The 15060-nt window shown below is 40.3% G+C and overlaps 1 protein-coding gene across 1 annotated transcript in view; it reads right to left on the bottom strand.

Moving 5' to 3' along the window:
- Nucleotides 1-265: 265 nt before the first annotated feature.
- LOC149318038 (neuroserpin) overlaps nt 266-15060 on the bottom strand; it is a 139112-nt gene continuing 124317 nt past the window's right edge. The window contains exons 7-9 of the mRNA XM_089507695.1: nt 8644-8730; nt 4098-4187; nt 266-617 (exon numbers count right to left, since the gene is read on the bottom strand). Coding sequence (XP_089363821.1) covers nt 541-617; nt 4098-4187; nt 8644-8730 — 254 coding nt within the window. The 3' untranslated portion in view covers nt 266-540. The remainder of the gene's footprint in view (nt 618-4097; nt 4188-8643; nt 8731-15060) is intronic.

Below are 15060 nucleotides of genomic sequence, written 5' to 3' on the forward strand. Positions count from 1 at the left end.
AAAGGAACAATGAGGATTAACTAAACCAAAATCTTCATTTTCTCTTTCTGATGGAGACTATCAGCCTTGAAATCCCCTCCACTTCAAGCGGAGTGGCCAAGTCAGAGCAGCAACTCACACTTTCCTCCTTGGAAATTTAGCACTTGGGCTTCCAGGAGATTTTATTTCTCTTGGCACACTATTCCACCTGCAAAAAAGTATGCAAAGAGACAGAGAGAAAGATCAACCTTATAGTTGACTGAAACAGGAAACATGGCCACTGACATGGATACGGCTTTTATTTTAAAGGACCACAACAATTCACAAGGACAACAATATTTACTTTAATACTGAAAGCTTTTCTTCCATAACAACAGTCTGCAATTTGTAGCTGATGTTAAATCTGGAAGTTTGTTTGTTTGTATTTCTCTTCAAACAGTGTCTCAAAGGTAACATTGCAAAAAAAGAGAAAGAAAACCACACGGCAAACCTTAAATACATCAATTGCAACTCAGTGTGCTTATTTTTCTGTGTGTGTGGATGTGAGAACCTGTGGAGATATTACAGTTCTTCAAAGTCATGAGCACTTGTATTCATCGCTTCTGGGTGCATTACTCTCCCCATAAATATGATGGTACCTAAAGAAGAAAAATAAATAAATAAAGGGGTAGAAATGGAAACATGCAGAAGGAGAGAATTTTTGGGATACAAAATAGAAAAACCTAGTCTTACTTTATCTATTCAAGAGTGTGAAAAAGTGACATCATTTGCATTAATCAAATTGCAAAATGACTTAGGAGAAACCAATGTGGAATATGATAATGGTATTGTGTGTTGTTGTGCTGCATCTTGGCAAAAAGGAATTTTTTGGACCACGACTCCTAGAATCTTCCAGCTAGCATGATTACTGGCCATATTGGTCGGTGGAATTTGCGACACTTTAATTAAAAACAAGTAGAATCTCAAAACTCTGAGTGCTAACCCCTCTCCTACATAATCTTCTCTTTCCCAGGCTGCTAATAGCTACAGAATGGGAAGACAGACAGTATGGGTATCTCTCTTTCTTTTTCTCTCACCTCTCCAACACTGGCTGCTGTCACACTGCAGAATTAATGCAGTTTGACACCACTTTAACTGCCACGGCTCCATCCTACGGAGTCCTGGGATTCGTAGTTTGTTGTGACACCAGAGCTCTCTGACACAGAAGACTAAATATCTCACAAAAGTACAAATCTCAGAATTCTATAGCTTTGAGCCATGGCAGTTTAAAGCAGTGTCAAATTGCATTAATTCTGCAGTGGAGATGCAGCCCAAGTAGTGTGATTTAAGCTGGAGAAAAGGCAGTGGGGAAAAAAGGTTAAAATCCCACCCACTCTTCCAGTACCACGGCTTTAATTTAAGTTGTTGTCTCCACTGTTTTTCAGGCAATAAAGTGACATGGGGGGATTTGCTTGCAAATCAGTATTACACATGAGTGGCCCTAAGAAGAGAAGTGATCCATTTGGAGTATGTGATCTCTCTATGGTTCACTATAGTTTATTTCAATCACTGACAAGAACTGCAGGCTAGATGTTAAAATGGTTGATTTATTTTAACCAAGTATAAAATCAGGAAAGAACAGAACAAAATATGGGACTTTTTAGCCAGTCTGGATGTTCACTGAGAAAAATAGAGAGACAATGTTTCTTATTACTTTTGGAATTTGTATTAATCTTTGTATTAATACTATTAGATTTGTATTAATCTTATGTTGCACTTTTTAATGAACAAAAATGCATACACATGTTTTTTAATTATGATATTTTATGGTACTGCATGAATTCCCCCCCATGGTCCAACATGGCTGGTTCAGATGAGAGACCTCTATAGAATGCCATGTTGCTCGGACTTCATACCTCCGTGGCTACCAGGGAGCTAGCTAATGGACATAATATTTACAAAGGGTATGGGTATGGATAAACTGTGAGGTCCAGAGGATCCGAGGACACAGTTATAGCCAGTGGTCATGCTAACTGGGGATTTTAGACATTGTAGATCAAAAGTAGCTTTTTCAAGCTCTAAAACATGCACAGGTGATGAACACACTTTAAACATTCATATAGAGCAAGGGTGAACACAGTCTGTCACAATCAGCTTGTGGACCCCACTTTTATGGCCACAGAAGTTCCCCCAGTCTCCCAACCCCCCACCAAATAAATACAACTCAACCCAGATTTCTGACAATGTTTACCCCCAAAATATACAGAAAGGCTCACAAATTGGGGGGAAATTGCAAAAATACCCATGTCTTACTCAATACTGCCCCAAATACGTGCATTCTTTTTCTCTGTGGACCCTCTCAAAATTATTGTTTCCTGTTGTCATTTTGAGAGGGACTGCAGAGGAAAAACAGAGATATTTGGTTTTGCTGGAGAACCATGGTGAGCTGTGTGTATGTATGTGTGTGTATGTGTAGTGGGAGGAAGAAATGCTTTCATGTAGTTTCTCACCTATGATATAGACCACTGATTCATTCACTACCTACACTGCAGTGCAGTCCAATATCCACCTATCAGAGAGGGAGTAAGGCCTGCCAAACTCAATAAGTGTTACGTCTGAGTATTCATGCATAGGATTGCACTGTTTGTCTGATTACTCATTCATCTCACTCAGAGCTATTGAATTAGATTGGCAAGTGGCTTTCTTAAGTCTCATGCAGAGTCATTTCCTCCCCAGCATAGGAACCCCCACAAATTCTTTTTTAATTGATTATGGCCTGTTACAGACTGCCAAAATAAAGCTGCTTCGGGTCTCTTTGGAGGTATGCTGTTTAAATGATGCATGCATCCTAAGAATCCAGAAGCTGCACCAAAGCTGCACTCCAGTGCTTAGGAATGGAGTGTGGCTTTGGCACGACCTCCGGACTCTTAGGACCCATGCATCATTTAAACAGTATACCTCCAAAGAGACCCGAAGCAGCTTTATTTTGGCAGTCTGTAACAGGCCTATGTTGAGAATTGAGCCTGAGACTTTCTTGAATGCAAGGCTCATGCAGTGCTGAGTGTTTGACTAGATCCAAAAATAAAGCCAATCCCCCCCAATGCACTGTATACTCTTAAATCAATCTGTTCTATTATAGAGGAGGCAATTCACATTGGTCCTCCTGTCCAGCACATAAATAACAAATCATACCGACATTCTGGATGCTCTTGAATCAGAAATACTTCCCACTCAAAGAAAAAAGAAATCAAAGCTGGAAGAACAAACCTAGTTCTGGGCATTTTAAAAAAAATAATGATGGCTTCTAAAACATATTTAAAAGGGTTCACTAAAAGGTTCCAGAAGAGACAATTTATACATTTTTTGTTAGAAAAAGGATATCTAGGTAGTCTGGGGGGGCTGAAAGTCACCCTATCATGGAGTTTTCTTGGCAAGATTTGTTCGGGCAGGTTTTCCAATGCCATCCACTGAAGCTGAGAGAATGTGAGTTGCCCAAGGTCACCCAGTGGGTTTCCATGGCCAAAGTGGGATTTGAATCCTGGTCTCCAGAGTCCTAGTCAAACCACTACACCATGCTGGCTCTATTATAATTTTTTTGGTGTTTTTTTTTTTTTTTTTTTTACCATTTACCAGTTTATCTTTGAAAAACTACCTTGTGAATGGTTGTCTGCATTATTTTTGCTTTACAAATACACAATCCAAGATTGTGTCTGCTAAGTGATTTTGGTGGGACTTCCTCCCAGGTTGAGATTCACAGAATTGCAGGTAAAGCCAAAGACTCCTGCTTGTGATCGTAAAGATGTGACACCAGCAACTGTAGGGATGGTCCCAGACATTTTAAGGCCTGTCCGGAAAGACATTTCTCTGCATTTCACATAAAATTCTTATCTGTCTGGGAGCTAAATCTTACAGCAGCACTGGAAATGGGACACGGCCACCACAAGTGGTGACACAGGGAAAGGTGAAAATACAGCATGCATTGCTTTAGCATGTTGGCACTGCAAGATCTGCTAGCAGATATAGTTACCTCATTCCATTTAATGCTAAGGACAGTCCCAGGTATATGGCAGCTACCTAAGATTCTAGAGAAGATTCAACAGGACTAAGAAAGTAAACCTAAGAGAGACTGATGCACTCACCTGTTCTTCTGCTCCTAACCACAAAGAAAAAAGGGTGATCCACTATAACCTGTGGGTACAGCACCGCCATTCTGCTAATGGCAATCATTCCTGAAGAGGTGAAGAGAAGACAAAGAAGTAAAGTTTGAGACAGTTCAGCAATATTCCTCTCATACCATATCTTGCTCTCTTTCAATGCCATGCCACCAATGGAAAGTGCACAAAGAGAAATTAAAAATCTCCTTTGCCAACACTGATTGTCAACAAGACAGAGAGCTCACAATCCAATCTAAAATGAAGGGACTTGGAAAGAAATGGATGTGCCTAGTTATACTCTGGGAATGATTAACAACTAGTCGTGGGACAATTTATTTCTACAGCTAAGGGAACGGCTTATAACTTACAAAAGAAGCAGGTCTTTGGAAGAGAGTTATGATGGCCATTCCTTTTCAAAAGAAATAGATTATGTTCTGCAATCCAGAGGAGTTAGGGTATGCAAAGGTCGAATACACACAACAAAACATATTCCTTGCTCCTTCTACTGGTTCATGGTCATTGCATGCATCCCAGTCTTAGTTTTGTGAAGTCTAAATTCTGAGTAAAAAATTATTCAGTACAAATGAAAGTACAAAATTATTCTGGTCACTTAAAAAGAGATGAAATTTTGCTGATGGGTTTATGGATGGAACTATCATACCACTGATGCTGAAAGGTTTACATACAAGGGCTATATTATTCTTTAGGGACTGGGGCAAATGCAATATTAAGTTTATGTGCACTGGGGTTGACATATTGGAAGCCTGTCTTCCAAAGATACATACACTCTCCAAATTTCTTCATCCAAGCACAAAAACCTAATTGCTAATTCAGACCAAGGGTTCATCAAATTCATCTTCTGTTTCACAGTGGACAACCAAAGGACACTAGGAAGTTCACAAGCAGGGCATTAAGGCAGTATTTTATTTATTTTATTAAAATATGTGTATCTCATCCTATAATACAAGGTAAATAAAATGAATTTTGAACAATGCAGAACATTTTTTGCAATGTTTAAGAGTAAAGACTGATTTAATACATTTAAACCAGGAATGGGCAACTGTGGAAGGCTAGGGGATGCATTAGCCCCCCAGCAGACCTTGGGGGTCCAGTCCCCCACAGCACCTGCTCCCGGAATACAAATCATTTATTTGCCCCCAAATGCCATTAAGGGCATATGAGGACATTTTTACCATGTTTTTGGGTCTTCTGAATCATTTTAGGCCTAATAGACTGTTTTTTTTTTAAAGCACGAAGGGGGCTGACGTCATTTCATGTTTCAAGAAAGATCTCTCCTGAGACTAAAATGGGCCACAGTCTGGAATCATTGTGGAAATGCCCATCACACCTACTAGAGGGCATTTGGGGGGTTATTTTGGGGCAAAAAAAACCTTAAATTTTTTTGAATTTTTTGGCCTCTGGAAGGGGCCTACAAACATGGTAGAAATGCCCACCATAACCCCATGTGTCCTGGATGTTTTCAGTTTCATTTACTGAAGCAAATTCATCCAGCTACCTAGTTACCTGTGACTAAGCAATTCGTCAAGGATGACCTTAAACAAGGTTAACACTAAATCAAGGTTTCCACAATCCATGATATGAGAGCTATTTCAATTTGTTATTTCTGATCTGGGTTTAAGATTCGCTTTAACAGTGCCAGCCATTTGGTTATTATGCAAGAATTTATTCTAGACAGGAATGTGGATGTACAGCTTCTTCCTGATTTGTTAACCATGGTTAATGAAGAGCCACTAACCATCTTCGTCTGTTCAATATGAATTTGTGAAGCGACATTCATGCACAGTTAAGTTGACTCTGTGCCTAGGATGCTGTCATCCATACCATGAGCCAAACATCAGTCTGGCATTCACGGGTAGCTGTGTTGGCCATTTAACAAATACAAACAAAAATCAATCAGTGATATCACCTATACACATAGTGATGTTTGGCCAATGGTTATATAGATGTTATGGGTTCTTGCCACACGGACACAGACCCTGATTCTTATCCCCATAAAGGGAGGTAGGGCCCATTCAGACTTACATTTGACATAAGTCAGTTGTGAAGGCTATGTGGTATATCTAGGGGGCAAGACTTGTTTGTCTTTGCATGAGAACCTCTTCAATTATTTATACTGAATGCCTGCAGAGGGAGACATTTAAAGCCACTCTGCACTATTCCTTTGCAATAGAAATCTCTGCCTTCATTGCATCAGTTACAGTCAAGGAACGATCAGTGTGTCCTAATGTAATAAATCCATGGACGATCCAAAGATTGAGCAGCAGAAGAAATGATAGAGCTAAAAATAGTCCAGAATGATGAGAACTTGTATTCCTCAGATATCTGTGGCTGAGAGGTCTTAGGGTGAGAAGATTTAATTTTTTATACTTGGTACACAAAGGGAATGCCTTGGGCCAAACATATTAGCAGCAAGACAGGGTTTAGTTTTAATTAAATTTTGAAACCTTTAATAACTCCCCTCTAGAGCTTTATGATTTTGAAGCATTTTATTAACTTTTATTTTTATTGCATTGACATATTGGGGAGGAGGAGGGTAAGAAAGAAAAAAAATATGTCCAGACATGTCCAGGCATGAGAGTAATAGGCATTTGTACAGCTAGGAGAATGTGCTGCTCTGGTCAGCTGGGAATAGAGCTGATCATAAAGAGAGCTGGCTTTTTCCTTACAAAAAATGTAGCACCTGGGGAGATCAATTCATGATACAGATTAATGTAGCACCTGGGGAGATCAATTCATGATACAGATTAAAGAAGCAACAGAAAATTATTTGCTATTGGAAAAAACACCCAATATTTGCAACTGACAAGCAAATGGTTTGACCATCTGGGCTTTCCATAATTGTTAGAAAGCCAGCCTCTGATCCATTATTCATATACAGTGCCATTATCCAAATGCAAACACATTCCTCCACTGTTTCCAGATAATTAAGAACCAAAACTATCTCATAGTCTAATCTTATGCTTTATTCTATAGCTGCAATAGTGCTCCAATATAATGTTCCCATATAGAGTTAGCTCTATCCTCCCCATGGTACTGTGCTGGTGGAACACTGTGCAAGCACCAATGGAATCCAAGGTTCCAGGAGGAACAGGAGCAGGAGCAGCTACAGAACCTTTGGGTATACAATTTAAATTATGCACGCACACCACAACTCCAAAAAGCACACAGAGTTGGGATGGCCATTTAACAATTATTCAACAGACAAAGCAAATGCTACCAAACTTCACATCTAAGCAGGTAGATCTTCTGCGATGTAGTTAAAGAAAGCTCATCTAGGACACACATGAATTTAAAATGCTACAGGGACACTGGCATCAGATCAACACAAGAATAGTGTAGTTTTCCACACTGTCTTTGAGTAGTGGCTCCATGTCTTTTTTTTGGCTCTGTACCAAGTTATGGTGGTGGTTGTTATTTTAAAAAGCAGTATGCTTTCATTCCCATTTAGACATTATGCAACAGTGCCAAAAGATACTGCTCAAGTAATATCTGAAGTTTAAGTTCTAAATGAATAAGTGCCTCATACCTATGGGAAAGATGGGCTAATAGCTAGAAAGCATACGGGAATAAAGTATTCTGGTTAATAATCAAAGCTGCCTGTAAATAACAATTCCAATGGTGCATTGCTACTAAGTTATTGCTCACTTATTATTCTGCTAGAGGAGAATCAGAGGATGAAAGATGGTGGCCTAGTTCGACTTGGCTCTACCATGACTTCTTGATTTAATAGAAGGCTTATTTAATGTGCAAACAATACTTGTAGCAGCAATGGCAGCAGCAACTGTTTCTCAAAATATACAGGGAACTTCACATACAACTCTCCTGTAATTTCATTAATTTCCTAAAAGCACAGTGATTTGAATTCAGGACTTTCTAGCTCTTAGATCATGCTCTTAACTAGGGATGTAACTCTTTACTATGTTTCCTCTCAAGGAAGGCAACAAGGAATTTAAACTATTTTCTTCCAGCATGATGAAGTCTTTGCAAATTGTGCAGTTTTCCAAAGCTTTTTCGTAATTTGAGACTGATTCTGTGCAAAATTCACACATAGTTATTTTGCAGAGAAAATAGCATTTTCTGCACAGAAAATAATATTTCTATGCAGAAATACTGTTTTCCTGTGCAGAAATTGTTGTGCAGAAATCAACCATGTGTAAATTTTATGTAGAGTAAATTCCTAATTATAGCATTTTTGATGCAGGAAACAGCATTTTCTGCATGGGAAACAATATTTCTATGTTGAAATATTTTTGGCAGAGAAAATCCTGAAATGCCAATTTTTGTGCAAAAAACACTATTTTTCTGTGCAAAGCAACCACATGCAAATTTTGTGCAGAGTAAATCCCAAACTGTAAATATTCTCATAAATCCTATTTATCAGGGCTTCTCAACACTGTTTTTTACCATTTTAAAAAATATTTTCAAATCTAATTCCTACTGTTAACCAGTATATTATTCTAGCTAAGAGCTTGTGCCTGTCATTAAATTTACAGTGTGAGAAAGTATGTACCTGAGGAAGCAGCTGCTTCAGAGCCTTCTTCATTAACTTCAAGAACAGATTTGTGAACTGCTTTTGAAAGGTAAAGGTCTTTGTTGTCTGGAAGAGAAAAAAGGTCAATGAATAATAAGAAATACATGCAGGATTTTCACCCAAGATCCGTTAATCCATTTCTGCTAACATCAGAGAAAAATGGGGGTTTGGCATAAATCTACAACTGGAAACTAATGTGGATGGATGCCATTCATTTCACTGGGATTATATGGTAGAAGTTAATCTGTTATTAGTTCTCTTTCTACTACAATCTGCAATTTTAAATATCCAAATTCTGTGCATTACACAGAACACAACAGAAAGTATCACCAAATAAACATAAACAGACAGGAGAGAACTACTGTTTTAGCAATGAATACTATCTTTACATTTTCATGCTCTTCCACCCCATTCAGATGACTAGTGCTGGTTCAAGATGTTCGTGTATGACACTTCCTTCTGACTCAGGTCACCCTCGTTGATTTCCCACCTATGTTTGGGACAGATGATAAGAGCTAAGAACAGACACTGCAGAAGGGTAGTTCTTAACTATGGTGTATGTGTATGACAGATCAAAGAAGAATATGCTAAAAAGGAAAGAAAGGGGGGAAAGTAAAGAAAAATAATGCTCACATCTGCACTGAATCAGCTGAAAAGAATCCTGAAGAGATTTCTTGTTTTATAGAACAAAGAGCAAATAATATACCTAAAGGACATCTAGTCTGCCTCCAGATGATAATCTATTAAAAAAAAAACACTGTATATGCACTACAGTCAGACCATCCATAAACTGGGAGTGGTCAACTGTGGTGGTGGTGGAGCGCACCTTGCTAATGTACCCAACACAACCAGAAATGAATGATATTTCTTAAACATACACACACATCAAAGCAAAAAAGATGAAAATTCTGTTGAAATTGAAATCGAAAATGAAGTGACATCATTTCTGGTTTCAATTTCAGCTGATTTTCAACCTTGTTTTGCTGAGGGGTTTCTTTTTTAGGTATGTAGGTGACTTGGAGTGGAGAGCACTTTGCAGCAGTTTTGAGCCTTTTGGGTGTGTTTGGAAAACTGCATGAAATTTTTAAAATATTTTGGGGAGCTTTGGGGGCATCAAGGGCTATTTACAGCCCATAGGTTCCGCTTTGCCCAGCCCTCCCCTAGACATAAAGTGGAAAGCTTTATGGAAACAATGTTGCTAATTGCCATCAAGTTGACTTTGAATTATGGTGACCTGATAAATAAGAGACCTCCAACTCACCCTGTTATCAACACCCTTGCTCAGGGCTGTGGCTTCAAATGAATCTTTCCAATTGGAATATAGTTATCCTCTTTTCCTACTGCTTTCCACCTTACCAAATATTAAAGCTTGCCTTTGGTATTTGTAGGGAATCTATTCTGGATCCCCCTGCGGATGCCAAAATCTGCAGATGCTCAAGTCCCATTAACTTCAATGGTGGTACGGCTGCATGATTAGAGCCAATGGCATTTTGCTCCCTAGGTACCCAAAGCCTACCTCACCTTTCTCTCTTCCTCCAACTCCTCTTCCTTCTCCTGTCATCCAGCGGGCAAGGCAAGGCCTGGAGGGACAGGAATCATGGTGGCAGAGCCTCAGCTAGGCTGGAGCTGAAAGGGACCATGAGGTCATTCAGCTGGACTCCAGAACCTCTTCTCGGGAACATCACCCTTGGACCTTCCTTCCTCCCAGGTCTTCCAGCCCCAACAGACACCCAAGGCATGTGGTTCCCATCACCCCCATCAGGCCTGGACAAGCTCCTATGACCACCCCATTGTTCATGCACTGTGGGAAAGAGGGAGCCCTATGGACAGGGGAATGGACAAAACTGGAGGAGCTCATTAAGGCCTGATGGGAGTGGTGGGAACCACAAGCCTTGAGTGTCTTTTGGGGCTGGAAGAACTGGGAGAAAGGAAGGTCTGAGGGTGGTGCTCTGGAGTGCCACTTCCCAGGGGAGGTTCTGGGGCCTATCCAAATGACCTCATGGTCCCTTTTGGTTCCAGCCCTGCTGAGGCTCCACTGCTCCAATTTCTGTCCCTCTAGGCCCCGCCATGCCCGCTGGGTCACAAAAGGACAAGGAGTTGAAGGAGGAGAGGAAAGCAAGGTAGGCTTCAGGTGGGGGGAGGAGCTGGCCCCAGAGCACCCTCCCAGGAAGCAGGGCCTCCCTGAGACCTTCCTTCCTACTGGGTCTTTCTCCTCCTCCTTCTCTCCTTCCTGCCACCACCTCCAACTCGGCGTCTTCTTCCTCTCTCCTCTTCCCTGCCACCATCACATCTTCATTCCTCCTCCTCTCCCCCCTCCACATGCCTGCCACCCACGGATGCTGGATGGCAAGTCCGCCAATACGGAGGGCTTATATTGTTTTTGTAATCAGTCATGTCTTCTCATGATACAATAGTGGTTTCAAGCCTTTGGTCCTGCAGATGATTTGGACTGCAGCACCCATAATTCCTGACTATTCGTCAAGTTGGCTAGAGCTACTGGGTGTTGAATGCTAAGACAAATGGAGGAACAAAGTTTGGGAACCACTGTGTTAGAAGATTCTCCTGTAGAAAAGAAATGTATAATACTAAAAAGCATGGGCCAGGTCACTTTGACTCTGCTTAATAGTGTTTCCAACTACATCTAGTTCTGTTAATCCTTTCTTGTCCAAACTCCCAAGCTTAGAATATGTTGTGCTTCCTCAGCTACACTAAGCTTCAAATGTTCAGAGCCTTTGGAAATTATCATATACAGTACTGAATCAGATCTGACCAGCAGTTCTGAAACCTTGATTCACAGATGCTACTGGACTAAAACTCATCGAATCCCTGACCATTAGGTATGACTTGCTGGGACTTCTGGGAAGTGATGTCCAGTGAGACCCTGGAACCCCCCCCCCCCCAACTGAGTGAGATCATAGGTCTGTCTACAGTCTGAGCTCTATTTATTTTGATGAGATGAACTTAGCCAGTGTCACAGACAGAGGTCTTTCCTACTATGTATCATCTGATGGGGAGCCAGCATGCTGTACTGGTTTGAGTTTTGGACAAGGAACTTGGGAGACCAGGGGTGAAATGCCCATACAACCCATGGAAACTCTTTCAGCCTTAGAGAAAGGCAACAGTAAACCTCCTGTGATGGAAGTCACCATAAGTCAAAGTTGACTTGAAAGCACACAATCAGAAATCATCTGGTGATCCCAGTAGGTGGAGAGGACAGGTTTTGAATTGGGGTTCTCACTGAACTATGTCCTTTGCCACCAAATCCAAACAAATGAACACATTCAAAACAAATGTAAGAAGGGGAACAGGTCCTTACAAACCAATTCATTAGCACTAACTCAAAAGGGAGCAGATGCTGTTGAACCAAAGCCATTGGACCATCACACTCTAAATCAGGAATACATGGTCAAAAGCAAAAGCAATAACTTATACTCATATATGTTAGCCCACCTGCTTAGACAAAACATTTTTAAAGCAACAGGGAGGCAAGAGGAAAGGAATCTTGCAGTCCCTTTCATATTCCTGCCTGGCTGATAATTAAAAAGGAAACCAGCATCTGTGAGAAATGTAACAGCATCAAGGCAGATCTCCAAGTAATTCAAGGATAGCCTTTCAAAAAGAAAGCTTCAAAACGATTGCTAGGTATTTAATTTAATAAAGCAAACAGTGAACAACCTTTCTAGCACCACCTGGGATGTCTCCTTTATTCATGGAGAAAAACGAGGAGCACTAACGCGGAGCCCATTAATCTTTTCTATGCTTAATGCACTACTATAAATAATGTAATCTTTTAATGGTGGAGGAGTTAATTTGTCCCAGAAAAAAACAAGTATGTGGCTTTCAGGTTCTCTCTTGGCTTTGATAAGGTAAAGAAGCAAGAAAGTATAACTCTTCTAGAAAACATTCATCTCTGGGATGAAATGTAAACCTAATTCAAGGCTGTTTTTTGTGGTTTATAGCTCAGTCCCAGGACTCCCTGCATCAGCACATTACAGAAGCTAAATAAAAGTGTGTTAAGATATTAGGTGGAAGTTAGGTTATTGGCATATAACTATAGATTAAGAGGAAATGTAAGAAAAATAATTTCCTGAAACCTGGAAATGGTGTGAATGGAAAACGAGAGCTTTATGTTTTGACTTTGTCAGAGTCCATGTATACATGTTAGTTCTGTTATGTGTAGTCATTGTAGTCCAGTTTGACACCATTTTAACTGCTATGGCTCAATGCTATGGAATTCTGGGATTTGAGGTTTTGTGAGATATTTAGCCTTCTCTGTTAGACAGTTCTGGTGCCACAACAAACTACAAATCCCAGGGTTCCATATGATGGATCCATGGCCGTTAAAGTGGTGTCAAAGGGGATTATTTCTGCAGTGTGGATCAAGCCTATATCTTAGTTATGGAATTTCCACTAGAGATTCAGCCAGCCCCCTCCCTGCTGTCTTTCTGCTGACAAAGATATTTTCATATAGTCATGCATTACCCTTTTAAATTGCTGCAGCAGACTGAACTTGTAATGGGATATATATGTCTGTATTTTTTCTACATTTTAAGTGTGTTTTAAAACTGTTTTTAACTAGTGTTTTTGAACAGAATTGTTGCTTGTTCTTTTCAACTTTTGTATTACGGTAATAGTTTTTTAGCTGTACTTTGTGCTCACTTGTTGTTAGCTGACTTGGAACTATGCCAAGAAAAAAGTGGGAATATAAATAGAGATTACAGCAACATGCTGTACTTGTGGTCTTTAGTTTCCTGAGAGAGAGAGAGAGAGAGAGAACTATACATCAGGGCAGGTAATGTAAGACTCGAAGGCCATATTGGTGAGTGATATGGCAAGTCACATATTGCAGTATCAGAGGCCAAGCCCATATCACAAATGGCCCCCTTGGCTGGAGGGTTCTGGGAACTGCAATGAAAAAAACTAACTTTTCTCAAATACCTGACATTTTGTGGAAATGCTGTAGAAGAAATGCTGATATTGGTATCTTTAAAAACATGTTAAAAATTCATCAACCAGAGAGATCAGAGCAAGGTGGCTAGAACTATCACCTTTTCTCCTTGAAATATGAACAGTATGTGCTTGAGATTCCCTCCCCCATTGCTGGGATCCAGCTCAATCTCCCCCCCCCCCCCCCAACAGCATAAACAGTTATGGAAGGGCAAACCTTGTGACAAATATCAAGTCTTATTTGGTTCTAAGAGCTGTGCTGTGAGAGATGGTTTCTTGTGGATTTGTCTTAAGAGTGTATGGCAGTAACATATGAAAGCCTGTAAAGCTCACAAGCCAGACTGTTCATCCTTAACATGAAATGCTGCCTAGTGGAATCAGGATATTAAGGGATTTGCTTGGCTGACCACTCTTACAGGCCTCTGAATGTCATGTCTGTGGGATGAAACCAGACAAAAGCAGCTTCTACAAAGCAGCAATGTTTAAAGGAGGAGTAGAAAATCTGTTGCCCTCCAGAAATTGTTGGACAGAAACTCCCAGGAGCCAATGGAGAGGAATGATAGGAGCTTCAGTTCACCAGCATCTGAAGAGCCACTTGTTCCAATTCTTGGTTACAAGGTAGCACCTTTGATGTGTGCAGAGTTGTCCTTCTGCAAAGTCCTAATCTGCTACCTTATTGTGGTGTGGAGGTAACCTTAGCTTCCCAAACATTATGTCAATGGACAGTAAATCTGAGTTCCTTCTACCAGGTTAGTAAGGCTTCAAATATTTGTAATCCAAGGATGAGACTAGATAAACAAGGAGAGGTTTATCACCACACGAATTACCTCCAGGTGACAAATTGGTCGTACCAATATTGCGCTGGATACTTTCAATATGTTTTGAAGGAGGAACATCAATGAAAATGCATATGGAGTGCCTTTCCATTATAGTGGTCATCATCAAAATTTTGGGCCATGGATTTCATAAACACACAACAACTGCATTTAAATACTCAAATGCAGGGACTTTTTGAAAATATGGGAGTTCTGATGGGCATAGTATCCCTGCTTACTCACTAGGGCTACCTCATGCACATCAGTAGAGGGTCTGGTTCTGCACACAACATGGTCAGTACAAAAAGAACCAGTTGTCCCTACTAAAGTGAGAGAGGGGGACAGCATTTATCCCCATGGGCATCCTGTCCAGGTTCCAAAGCTTAGACTTTCTAATAAAGAGTGTACTAATTTCAGATAATTATGTAGGGACACCAATAGCTGCTGCTGGATCATGTTATGAGACCCATCCTTACTACAAAACAACATGCATGCTGAAATGTGACGTTCACAACTCAACTTGAGATGTGATTGACTGAGGGTCCACCCTATATGACTAAATTTGTTGAAGATCTGCTAATCAAACACACATATACAAAAGCCCTTGTCTTTTCTCCAGAATGTATAGTCTTAC

Source organism: Sceloporus occidentalis, unplaced genomic scaffold (genome assembly GCF_023333645.1).
Source record: "Sceloporus occidentalis isolate IW3139 unplaced genomic scaffold, rSceOcc1.0.p SCAF_2, whole genome shotgun sequence".
Classification (NCBI taxonomy): Eukaryota; Metazoa; Chordata; class Lepidosauria; order Squamata; family Phrynosomatidae; genus Sceloporus; species Sceloporus occidentalis.